The sequence below is a fragment of the Oncorhynchus mykiss genome, chromosome 19, assembly GCF_013265735.2.
Source record: "Oncorhynchus mykiss isolate Arlee chromosome 19, USDA_OmykA_1.1, whole genome shotgun sequence".
NCBI classification, from domain to species: Eukaryota; Metazoa; Chordata; class Actinopteri; order Salmoniformes; family Salmonidae; genus Oncorhynchus; species Oncorhynchus mykiss.
In genome coordinates, this window is record NC_048583.1 from 64009039 (window position 1) to 64022729 (window position 13691).

The window sequence follows — 13691 nt, forward strand, 5'->3', positions numbered from 1 at the left end:
ACTGACAGGACTCTACACACTGACAGGAATCTACACACTGACACTGACAGGACTCTACACACTGACAGGACTCTACACACTGACAGGACTATACACACTGACAGGAATCTACACACTGACACTGACAGGACTCTACACACTGACAGGACTCTACACACTGACAAGACTCTACATACTGACAAGACTCTACACACTGACAGGAATCTACACACTGACACTGACAGGACTCTACACACTGACAGGACTCTACACACTGACAGGACTCTACACACTGACAGGAATCTACACACTGACACTGACAGGACTCTACACACTGACAGGACTCTACACACTGACAGGACTCTACACACTGACAGGAATCTACACACTGACACTGACAGGACTCTACACACTGACAGGACTCTACACACTGACAGGACTATACACACTGACAGGAATCTACACACTGACTATACATATCTACCTCCATCACTCCAGTATCCCTGTCTCCTTCCCCCTAAACATATCTACCTCCATCACTCCAGTATCCCTGTCCCCTTCCCCCTATACATATCTACCTCCATCACTCCAGTATCCCTGTCCCCTTCCCCCTATACATATCTACCTCCATCACTCCAGTATCCCTGTCCCCTTACCCCTATACATATCTACCTCCATCACTCCAGTATCCCTGTCTCCTTCCCCCTATGCATATCTACCTCCATCACTCCAGTATCCCGGTCTCCTTCCCCCTATACATATCTACCTCCATCACTCCAGTATCCCTGTCTCCTTCCCCCTATACATATCTACCTCCATCACTCCAGTATCCCTGTCTCCTTCCCCCTATACATATCTACCTCCATCACTCCAGTATCCCTGTCTCCTTCCCCCTATGCATATCTACCTCCATCACTCCAGTATCCCTGTCCCCTTACCCCTATACATATCTACCTCCATCACTCCAGTATCCCTGTCTCCTTCCCCCTATACATATCTACCTCCATCACTCCGGTATTCCGGTCTCCTTCCCCCTATACATATCTACCTCCATCACTCCAGTATCCCTGTCCTTACCCCTATACATATTTACCTCCATCACTCCAGTATCCCTGTCCCCTTCCCCCTATACATATCGACCTCCATCACTCCAGTATCCCCTTACCCCTATACATATCTACCTCCATCACTCCAGTATCCCTGTCCCCTTCCCCCTATACATATCTACCTCCATCACTCCAGTATCCCTGTCTCCTTCCCCCTATACATATCTAACTCCATCACTCCAGTATCCCTGTCCTTACCCCTATACATATTTACCTCCATCACTCCAGTATCCCAGTCTCCTTCCCCCTATGCATATCTACCTCCATCACTCCAGTATCCCTGTCTCCTTCCCCCTATACATATCTACCTCCATCACTCCAGTATCCCTGTCTCCTTCCCCCTATACATATCTACCTCCATCACTCCAGTATACCTGTCTCCTTCCCCCTATACATATCTACCTCCATCACTCCAGTATCCCTGTCCCCTTCCCCCTATACATATCTACCTCCATCACTCCAGTATCCCTGTCTCCTTCCCCCTATACATATCTACCTCCATCACTCCAGTATCCCTGTCTCCTTCCCCCTATACATATCTACCTCCATCACTCCAGTATCCCTGTCCTTACCCCTATACATATCTACTTCCATCACTCCAGTATACCTGTCTCCTTACCCCTATACATATCTACCTCCATCACTCCAGTATACCTGTCTCCTTCCCCCTATACATATCTACCTCCATCACTCCAGTATCCCTGTCTCCTTCCCCTATACATATCTACCTCCATCACTCCAGTATCCCTGTCTCCTTCCCCCTATACATATCTACCTCCATCACTTCAGTATCCCTGTCCCCTTCCTCCTATACATATCTACCTCCATCACTCCAGTATCCCTGTCCCCTTACCCCTATACATATCTACCTCCATCACTCCAGTATCCCTGTCTCCTTCCCCCTATACATATCTACCTCCCATCACTCCAGTATCCCTGTCTCCTTCCCCCTATACATATCTAACTCCATCACTCCAGTATCCCTGTCCTTACCCCTATACATATTTACCTCCATCACTCCAGTATCCCTGTCTCCTTCCCCCTATACATATCTACCTCCATCACTTCAGTATCCCTGTCCCCTTCCTCCTATACATATCTACCTCCATCACTCCAGTATCCCTGTCCCCTTACCCCTATACATATCTACCTCCATCACTCCAGTATCCCTGTCTCCTTCCCCCTATACATATCTACCTCCATCACTCCAGTATCCCTGTCTCCTTCCCCCTATACATATCTAACTCCATCACTCCAGTATCCCTGTCCTTACCCCTATACATATTTACCTCCATCACTCCAGTATCCCTGTCTCCTTCCCCCTATACATATCTACCTCCATCACTCCAGTATCCCTGTCCTTACCCCTATACATATCTACCTCCATCACTCCAGTATCCCTGTCCTTACCCCTATACATATCTACCTCCATCACTCCAGTATACCTGTCTCCTTCCCCCTATACATATCTACCTCCATCACTCCAGTATCCCTGTCCTTACCCCTATACATATCTACCTCCATCACTCCAGTATCCCTGTCCTTACCCCTATACATATCTACCTCCATCACTCCAGTATACCTGTCTCCTTCCCCCTATACATATCTACCTCCATCACTCCAGTATCCCTGTCCCCTTCCCCCTATACATATCTACCTCCATCACTACAGTATCCCTGTCTCCTTCCCCCTATACATATCTACCTCCATCACTCCAGTATCCCTGTCCTTACCCCTATACATATCTACCTCCATCACTCCAGTATCCCTGTCCCCTTCCCCCTATACATATCTACCTCCATCACTCCAGTATCCCTGTCCCCTTCCCCCTATACATATCTACCTCCATCACTCCAGTATACCTGCAAATTGTTAATATGGTATTGAACTTACTTTTTACATGTGTCCTGTATATAGTATGCTTACCTTCTTACTTTATTGTGTATTTCATATTTCTTATTTCTTGTGTGTTTGTTTCGTTATTATTTATTACATTGGTGTTGTTTTGACTTTGCAAGAAAGGCATTTCACTGTACTTGTGCATGTGACATTAAAACTTGAAAACTTGAAACTTAAAAATCAAATTTCTTACGATTATCAGTAATATGTACAAATGTATAAAACACAGATTACTATGCATACTTTTATAAGACTATAAATGACTAACATCCCATCTTTGGAGAAAAGATCACCGAATCCCGAAGTATCCTTTTTATTAAGGTCAACGGCACCATTTTGTAAAATGTCCCTTTAAGGTCAACGGCACCATTTTGCAAAATGTCCCTTTAAGGTCAATGGCATCATGAACATTACCCAGTACCACGACATTTTAACCAAAAAAACTGGTTGCCTCTGCTAGGAGGCTGAAATTTATCCAAAGGTGGATCTTTCAGCAAGACAACAAGCCCAAGCACACATCAACATCCACAAAGAAATGGTATCTCCACAGCCATACAGCCTCTGAGACTCAAGCCTCTCTGGCTCTCTCTATCACACCCTCTCTTTCTCTCTCCCCCCTGTGTCTCTCGCTGTCTCTCTCTCTGTCTCCCCATGTCTCCCCCTTTCTCTCTCTCTGTCTCTCTCTTTCTCCATCTGTCGCCATCTGTCTCTCTCTGTCTCCCTCTTTCTACTTCTTTCTCCCTCTCTCTCTTTCTCCCTCTTTCTCTCTCTTTCTCCCTCTTTCTCCCGCTCTCTCTCTTTCTCCCTCTTTCTCTCTCTTTCTCCCTCTTTCTCCCTCTTTCTCCCTCTTTCTCCCTCTGTCTCTCTCTTTCTCTCTCTGTCTCTCTCTTTCTCCCTCTTTCTCTCTCTCTCTCTCTGTCTCTCTCTGTCTCTCTCTTTCTCCCTCTTTCTCTCTCTCTCTCTGTCTCTCTCTTTCTCCCCCTGTCTCTCTCAGTCTCTATGAAAAAAAACTCAAAAGACAAATCAACAGCCCAGATTGAGTCCTGAGTGGTATCCAATAAAACTGTCTCTTATACTGCATTTAGCTTCAGGCCACAAAACATGTAGGTGAGAGAGTAGTGACCCCCCCCCCCCCCCCCCCCCCCAGCCCTCCTCATAACACCCCTAATGTTGATCCTGGCAGGTCTGACCTCGGGCCGCTAAAGCTTGACGTTATGCCCGCTCTGCTCTGCTCTGCTCCAGTGCGAGGAGCCACTGTTCTCCAGGCCAGGCTGGGCCAGAGTAAACACATTACCTCAGCTCTCTGCAGCACTCTGTTTGGATCCTCATGGCTCCACTAGACTCCGCTAGGCCCACTGGTCTACAGGCTGAACAGAGAGGAGAGTTGGCATAGCTGGCCAGAATCAACAGCACTGACCGACGGGACTAATAATGGAGGGAATCCCACCAGACAAAACAACGCAGACAGAGGGGAGGGAGACAGAAAGGGAGGAATAGCGAGGGTGTGAGAGAGAAAGCAAGAGAGGTAGGGAAGGAGAGAGAAAGGGAGAAAGGGAGGGAGAGAGAGAGAGAAAGGGATGGAGGGAGGGTGGGAGTGAGAGAAGGGAGAGGGAGGGAGAAATTGGAAGGGTGGGAGGGAGAAAGATAGGGAGAGGGAGGGAGGGAGAGAGAGAGAAAGGGATGGAGGGAGGGTGGTAGTGAGAGAGAAGGGAGAGGGAGGGAGGGAGAAATGGGAAGGGTGGGAGGGAGAAAGATAGGGAGAGGGAGGGAGGAGAGAGAGAGAAAGGGATGGAGGGAGGGAGAAAGAAAGGGAGGAATAGCGAGGGTGTGAGAGAGAAAGCAAGAGAGGTAGGGAAGGAGAGAGAAAGGGAGAAAGGGAGAAAGGGAGGGAGGGAGAGAGAGAGAGAAAGGGATGGAGGGAGGGTGGGAGTGAGAGAGAAAGGGAGGGGGAGGGAGGGAGGAGAGAGGAGACTGAGACAGAAAGAAAGACAGAGTGAACGAAATACAGATATCCTTTCTGTTCTGTAAACTCTCAGTAGCACATGATCAGGGATTGTGTTCTTGCAGATGGTATCGTGTTTGACCTCCCAGTATCAGGACAGGGTAGTACAACTAGCTGGTGACCTCCCAGTAACAGTACAGCTAGCAGGTGACCTCCCAGTAACAGTACAACTAGCTGGTGACCTCCCAGTAACAGTACAGCTAGCTGGTGACCTCCCAGTAACAGTACAACTAGCTGATGACCTCCCAGTAACAGGACAGCTAGCTGGTGACCTCCCAGTAACAGGACAGCTAGCTGGTGACCTCCCAGTAACAGGACAGCTAGCTGTCCTTCCTACTACCGGCGCTCTGACGGGGTGTTTCTCAATACGCATACTACCGGAGCTCTGACAGGGTGTTTCTCAATACGCATACTACCGGCGCTCTGACGGGGTGTTTCTCAATACGCATACTACCGGAGCTCTGACGGGGTGTTTCTCAATACGCATACTACCGGAGCTCTGACAGGGTGTTTCTCAATACGCATATTACCGGCGCTCTGACGGGGTGTTTCTCAATACGCATACTACCGGAGCTCTGACGGGGTGTTTCTCAATACGCATACTACCGGAGCTCTGACGGGGTGTTTCTCAATACGCTCCTACCGGAGCTCTGACGGGGTGTTTCTCAATACGCAGACTACCGTGCTCTGACGGGGTGTTTCTCAATATGCTCCTACCGGAGCTCTGACGGGGTGTTTCTCAATACGCTCCTACCGGAGCTCTGACGGGGTGTTTCTCAATACGCTCCTACCGGAGCTCTGACGGGGTGTTTCTCAATACGCTCCTACCGGAGCTCTGACGGGGTGTTTCTCAATACGCTCCTACCGGAGCTCTGACGGGGTGTTTCTCAATACGCTCCTACCGGAGCTCTGACGGGGTGTTTCTCAATACGCTCCTACCGGAGCTCTGACGGGGTGTTTCTCAATACGCATACTACCGGAGCTCTGACGGGGTGTTTCTCAATACGCACCTACCGGAGCTCTGACGGGGTGTTTCTCAATACGCAGACTACCGTGCTCTGACGGGGTGTTTCTCAATATGCACCTACCAGAGCTCTGACGGGGTGTTTCTCAATAGTCCAAATCAAAGTAGGCACTTTTTTAGATCCATACATCATTTACATATTTGGAATTTGCATTTCAACATTTCAACCACGTCAACAAAAAAAAAAGCGACAACGTTTCTTGAAAAAAAAAAAAACGAAAAACCGTTTCGTTCTAGTGGTTAGAACGAAAGGTTGCTGGATCGAATCCCCGAGCTGACAATGTAAAAATTGGTCATTCTGCCCCTGAACAAGGCAGTTAATCCACTGTTCCTACGGCCGTCATTGAAAATAAGAATTTGTTCTTATTAACGGACTTGCCTAGGTTAAATAAAGGTTAAAAAATTTGAGCTGAAGCGAGAGAAAATATATTCTGACTTCGGAATGAACGTTGCCCATTCACATCTCATATTGTTGCCTGACTACAATATTGTATCTTGATACCTGATCATTTTGGTATGTTTACCTGCCTACAATAACCACTGTCGTGTGTGGACATCACATCGAAGCCCATACACACAATCGAAGCCCATACACACAATCGAAGCCCATACACACAATACCTCATAATGACAAAGTGAAAACAGGTTTTTAGAAATGTTTACAAATGTATAAAAAATAAAAACAGAAATACCTTCAGACCCTTTGCTATGAGACTCGAAATTTGGCTCAAGTGCATCCTGTTTCCATTGATCATCCTTGAGATTTTTAATTGGAGTCCACCTGTGGTAAATTCAATTGATTGGACATGATTTGGAAAGGTGCACACCTTTAAAGGTCACACAGTTGATAGTTTGGAAGCACCAAAACTCTTCCTGGAGCTGGTCGCCTGTTCAAACTGAGCAATTGGGGGAGAAGGTCCTTTGTTAGGGAGGTGATAAAGAACCCGATGGTCACTCTGACAGAGCTCCAGAGTTCCTCTGTGGGAGAAACTTCCAGAAGGATAACCAACTCTGCAGCACTCCACCAATCAGGCCTTTATGGTAGAGTGGTCAGATGGAAGCCACTCCTCAGTAAAAGGCACATGACAGCCTGCTTGATGTTTACCAAAAGCCACCTAAAGACTCTCAGACCATGAGAAACAAGATTCTGAATTGGCCTGAATGCCAAGGGTTATGTCTGGAGGAAACCTGGCACCATTGCTATGGTGATGCATGGTGGTGGCAGCATCATGCTGGGGGATGATTTTTTAGCAGCATGGACTGGGAGACTAGTCAGGATCGAGGGAAAGATGAACAGAGAAAAGTACAGAGAGATCCTTGATGAAAACCTGCTCCAGAGTGCTCAGGACCTCAGACTGGGGGCAAAGGTTCACCTTCCAACAGGACAATGATCTTAAGCACACAGCCAAGAGGAGGAGTGGCTTCGGCACAAGTCTCTGAATGTACTTGAGAGGCCCAGCCAGAGCCCGGACTTGAACCTGATCGGACATCTCTGGAGAGACCTGAAAATAGCTGTTCAGCGACGCTCCCCATCCAACCAACCTGACAGAGCTTGAGAGGATCTGCAGAGAAGAAAGGGAGAAACTCCCCAAATACAGGTGTGCCAAGCTTGTAGCGTCATTCCCAAGAAGACCTGAGGCTGTAATCGCTGCCAAAAGGTGCTTCAACGAAGTACTGAGTAAAGGGTCTGAAAATGTATTAAAAAAAAACAGATTTTCCTTTGTCATCATTGATGAGGGAAAAAAATAATGTAATATTCTACAAATAAACACTATTGTGTGGGGTGCAACCCCATATTAAGAAGGCGTTTTTAGTGTTTTGGACATTGTTTTTTAAATTTTATTTAACCTTTATTTAACTAGGCAAGTCAGTTAAGAACACATTCTTATTTTCAATGGCAGCCCAGGAATAGTGGGCGGAACAACAGGGGGCGGAACAACAGATTTGTACCTTGTCAGCTCGGGGATTTGAACTTGCAACCTTCGGGTTACTAGTTCAACGCTCTAACCACTAGGCTACCCTGCCACCCTGCCTAACCACTGTATAATGGTTAGATTTTTTGCATTTTCTTCTCAATTCAGAACCTAAAACAACATTTATAAATATTAAACTCAGTCAGGGTTTCAACTTAGTTAGAATAGTAGAATACACAAGCTGTATTTTCTAAATGTCGTTGTGCATCTGCAGTTTCTTTTTTCTCTTGCTATGTCAGTCACTGACAGTCACTCAATTAGCCCACGTTAGCTAAAATGTTTTAGATTGGTAAGTTAGTCTAGCGGCCTGCTATCTAAACTTAGTAATCAGGGTCAAATTACCAGCTGGGCCCCCCCTTCCCCCACATTGATTTTGTTAGTCAGTCTTACTCAGATATCATATTAAAAAATTAAAAAATAAAACATTTCTCTCCACCCTATGGCATAAAATATGTAGAATTGCACGAAATTAGTTCTATATTGCAAAATCTTCTTTCCACCCCATGGCAACTGTGGCCCCTCATGATGAGCTCATATTCCTAGATTTCTAGTGGCCCCCACCCCCATCAAAATGGCCCATCCCTGCCTTAGATTTACCAAATATTTCAACATTTAAGCATACGTTGCAGGACAGTGAATATATATATATATATATATATATATATATATATTTTTTTTTATATTGACCCAAAAAATGATCATATGTCAGTGATGGAGTTGCCAACAAATAATTAAAACAGACATATTTTTACACAAATGAAAGTTCAATACAAAATATTTATAAAATATAGAAAATTATTCACTTGAAAATCCCCAATAAAAACCATAACCATTCTATCAGATCTTTCAGCACTCTGACCGAGTTTACTTTTTACCGAGTTGGAATTTTTCTTCTTCAGTCAAGGGGCAAGTGGTATAAACAGTAGACATTTAGTCTTCCTTCAAGTGGTATAAACAGTAGACATTTAGTCTTCCTTCAAGTGGTATAAACAGTAGACATTTAGTCTTCCTTCAAGTGGTATAAACAGTAGACATTTAGTCTTCCTTCAAGTGGTATAAACAGTAGACATTTAGTCTTCCTTCAAGTGGTATAAACAGTAGACATTTAGTCTTCCTTCAAGTGGTATAAACAGTAGACATTTAGTCTTCCTTCAAGTGGTATACACAGTGGACATTTAGTTTCTCCTCAGTTGATGTATACCTCTAAAACCTAATTAAAATAAACATATTTAACCAAAATTAACATCTTAATCTATCAGGGAGATGGAGCTGACAGTTTATGGTTGTGACCATGGTGATTCCAATATCGTTTGTTTAAATCTATCAACAGTAGAGAACATTCCAGACCATGAGGTGTCTTATTGCTCTAGATGTAATGAGGACATAAGGGGTCCGTCCTTATGGTATAGGTGACCCTGCACATTCCTGATTCATTTAGGATTTTAGACCAATCTGACTGTTCACCAAATGTCCAGAAATATCTTTTAGGGAATCAAAGTTTTGAGAGAAATATTCTTTAAAAATAACTTTTTGGAAGATATATCCTTTTACATAAAATCATTTTCCAGTTCATATCCATTATTGTCAGTTTCTTTCATTTTAAACAAAATTTTTTTAAAGAGTTTGTTCCGAACAAGGGCATTTCTGGGCATAGAGCCGAACATTTTTTTCCCCTTATAAAATTCCCACAAAATACATTTTTTTTAAAAAAAAAAAAGCTCAAATAACGCAACAACAACAAACAAACAAAAGTTTCCCTGACTTCCAAGAAATCCCTGATTCACTGTAAAAGCAAAGACCTCCAAGTGCATCTAGAACATAAAGCTGTGTGCATCTGAATGAGAAGCCTGCAGACCAATATCAGAAGCCAGTCTAAAGCTTACGTTATACCCAACCCAAGAACTACAATTAGCTAAGGCAAAATACCCATCCTGCATTGCTGCGTAGCAAAGAAATGTGCAGCCGCACAAGTTGTAGCTCGATGCTAACGACACAGGGCGGGGGGGGCATCTTGCGTTATGTACTACAACAGGCTTATACATTTGGTTTACATACAAGGATGGTTAATGGATTACATTGAAGCGGCCCACAGCGGTTTAAGGTGGTGCTAAGGTTAGTGAAAGCATATTAGTGGGTCTTACTGAACAAATTAATCCCTTGCCTTGTCCCTTGGTTGATGCTGCTCACAGAACTACCTGTAGAAGGAAAGGGAAGAGGGGAGGGGAGGGGAGGGGAGGGGAGGGGATGGGATGGGAGGGGAGGGGAGAGGAGGGGAGGGGAGAGTAGAGGAGAGGATCCCAATGATCTGAGATGCTGATCCACACATCCTGTCTGGTTGTCCATTGTGCTGTACGGCCAGACGGGGACAGAGTCTGGACTGGAGGTGTAGTCTGTCCTCGCCTAGCTGCTAGCTAGCTAATTACTGGCTAATAACTAATTACTGGCGCACTGCAACATTTCTGGACAGTTAGCAACATAGTTCAGAGACATTAAGTTCCCGCTGAGTTCTTCGGAGGATAGAAATGAAAGATGGTTCCATAATGAACGATGTACGATGAACTATTGAACAACTATCCAACATGCCAGAGAAGAACGCTCTGTACCAAAATACTCACCCTCCTTGCTGACCCCAAGACAACCCTTCAGCTCCAGAAGTGAGATGGCTTTGTCCTTGTTCAGGTCACAGTAGTCAGTGAACTTCCTGGCACATTTCTTGGGTTTGGCTTTCTTCTTGACGTATCTCTTGAAGGGCTTCAGCTCCTTCTTGTTGATGTCATGGCTGCTGTTGTTGTCCAGCTGGGTAAAGTACCAGTGGACCACCCTCTCCTCTAGAGTGTGGCTGGGGTCCGGCTCCATCAACCTGCACAGGACAACAGGGTTCAGACACAGGTAGAAGGAAAGGGAAGAGGGTTCGACTCAAACCTCCACAGGTGCACCCAGTACTCATACACAGGTGCACCCAGTACTCATACACAGGTACACCCAGTACTCATACACAGGTACACCCAGTACTCATACACAGGTACACCCAGTACTCATACAAAGGTACAGACACTCAGAACCTGCTCAGGTACACACCCAGAACCTGCTCAGGTACACACTCAGAACCTGCTCAGGTACACACTCAGGGCTCCAGATCTAATTCACCATTCCAAACCTAATGATAGAGATTTCAACATCATAGTTGACTGTTTAAGCTTGAGGGGAAAACATATCGTTAAGACTTACCTCCCACCACCAGAGGGGGTTGGTGAGTTAATGGCCTGGACCATGTCTGTGGTGAGGGCGTCTAAAAGGCTGGTGATGAATTCCACTTTTTTACCCTTCGGACAGCCTGTCACAGCAACACAGAGACAGCACAGTCAGTAGTAAACAGTCACTGCCACAGTCTCACAGCAACACAGAGACAGCACAGTCAGTAGTAAACAATCACCACCACAGTCTCACTGCACCACAGAGAAAGCTTAGTCACTCTTCAACAGTCACTACCACAGTCTCACTGCAACACAGAGAAAGCATAGTCACTCTTCAACAGTCATTACCACAGTCACACTGCACCACAGAGAAAGCTTAGTCACTCTTCAACAGTCACTACCACAGTCTCACTGCAACACAGAGAAAGCTTAGTCACTCTTCAACAGTCACTACCACAGTCTCACTGCAACACAGAGAAAGCATAGTCACTCTTCAACAGTCATTACCACAGTCACACTGCACCACAGAGAAAGCTTAGTCACTCTTCAACAGTCACTACCACAGTCTCACAGCAACACAGAGACAGCACAGTCAGTAGTAAACAATCACTACCACAGTCTCACAGCAACACAGAGACAGCACAGTCAGTAGTAAACAGTCACTACCACAGTCTCACTGCAACAGAGACAGCACAGTCAGTAGTAAACAATCACCACCACAGTCTCACTGCACCACAGAGAAAGCTTAGTCACTCTTCAACAGTCACTACCACAGTCTCACTGCAACACAGAGAAAGCATAGTCACTCTTCAACAGTCATTACCACAGTCACACTGCACCACAGAGAAAGCTTAGTCACTCTTCAACAGTCACTACCACAGTCTCACTGCAACACAGAGAACGCATAGTCACTGTTAGAAGACAACTAAGCTGTACTGAAATATAATGGCTTTGGCAGAAAGGTCTCAGGCTCCATTAAAAGGTCCAAGCTTGATGACCAGTGTTAATTATCTCGGGTAAACAGTATAACTATAGCAGATGGCTGAGCACAGTCTTAAGTATCTCTGGTAAACAGTAGACCTACAGCAGATGACTGAGACCAGTGTAAGTATCTCTGGTAAACAGTAGACCTACAGCAGATGACTGAGACTAGTGTAAGTATCTCTGGTAAACAGTAGACCTACAGCTGATGACTGAGACCAGTGTTAAGTATCTCTGGTAAACAGTAGAACTACAGCAGATGGCTGAGACCAGTGTAAGTATCTCTGGTAAACAGTAGACCGACAGCAGATGACTGAGACCAGTGTTAAGTATCTCTGGTAAACAGTAGAACTACAGCAGATGGCTGAGACCAGTGTTAAGTATCTCTGGTAAACAGTAGAACTACAGCAGATGGCTGAGACCAGTGTTAAGTATCTCTGGTAAACAGTAGAACTACAGCAGAGGGCTGAGCACAGTGTTATGTCAGGTAAACAGTAGAACTACAGCAGATGGCTGAGCACAGTGTTAAGTATCTCTGGTAAACAGTAGAACTACAGCAGATGGCTGAGACCAGTGTAAGGTATCTCTGGTAAACAGCAGAACTACAGCAGATGGCTGAGACGAGTGTTAAGTATCTCTGGTAAACAGTAGAACTACAGCAGATGGCTGCGCACAGTGTTAAGTTTCTCTGGTATACAGCAGAACTACAGCAGATGGCTGAGACCAGTGTTAAGTATCTCTGGTAAACAGTAGAACTACAGCAGATAGCTGAGCACAGTGTTAAGTATCTCTGGTAAACAGTAGACCTACAGCAGATGGCTGAGCACAGTGTTAAGCATCTCTGGTATACAGCAGAACTACAGCAGATGGCTGAGACCAGTGTTAAGTATCTTTGGTATACAGCAGAACTACAGCAGATGGCTGAGACCAGTGTAAGTATCTCTGGTAAACAGTAGACCTACAGCAGATGGCTGAGGCCAGTGTTAAGTATCTCTGGTAAACAGTAGAACTACAGCAGATGGCTGAGACCAGTGTTAAGTATCTTGGGTAAACAGTAGAACTACAGCAGATGGCTGAGACCAGTGTTAAGTATCTCTGGTAAACAGTAGAACTACAGCAGATGGCTGAGCACAGTGTTAAGTATCTCTGGTAAACAGTAGAACTACAGCAGATGGCTGAGACCAGTGTTAAGTATCTCTGGTAAACAGTAGAACTACAGCAGATGGCTGAGACCAGTGTAAGGTATCTCTGGTAAACAGTAGAACTACAGCAGATGGCTGAGACCAGTGTTTAGTATCTCTGGTAAACAGTAGAACTACAGCAGATGGCTGAGACCAGTGTAAGGTATCTCTGGTAAACAGTAGAACTACAGCAGATGGCTGAGACCAGTGTTAAGTATCTCTGGTAAACAGTAGAACTACAGCAGATGGCTGAGACCAGTGTAAGGTATCTCTGGTAAACAGTAGAACTACAGCAGATGGCTGAGACCAGTGTTTAGTATCTCTGGTAAACAGCAGAACTACAGCAGATGGC

At 45.3% G+C, this 13691-nt stretch overlaps 1 protein-coding gene across 11 annotated transcripts in view; it reads right to left on the minus strand.

Annotated features, from left to right (window-relative positions):
* smoc1 (SPARC related modular calcium binding 1) overlaps positions 1–13691 on the minus strand; it is a 168763-nt gene that overhangs the window by 35099 nt on the left and 119973 nt on the right. For 7 of the 11 annotated variants that reach the window (XM_036955379.1, XM_036955375.1, XM_036955380.1 and 4 more), the window contains 3 exons: positions 11212–11317; positions 10599–10843; positions 10145–10178 (listed from right to left, as the gene is read on the minus strand). In XM_036955379.1, coding sequence (XP_036811274.1) covers positions 10145–10178; positions 10599–10843; positions 11212–11317 — 385 coding nt within the window. Of the gene's footprint in view, positions 1–10124; positions 10179–10598; positions 10844–11211; positions 11318–13691 lie in introns of all 11 variants that reach the window. The other 4 variants (XM_036955373.1, XM_036955372.1, XM_036955377.1 and 1 more) reach the window with 2 other exon arrangements.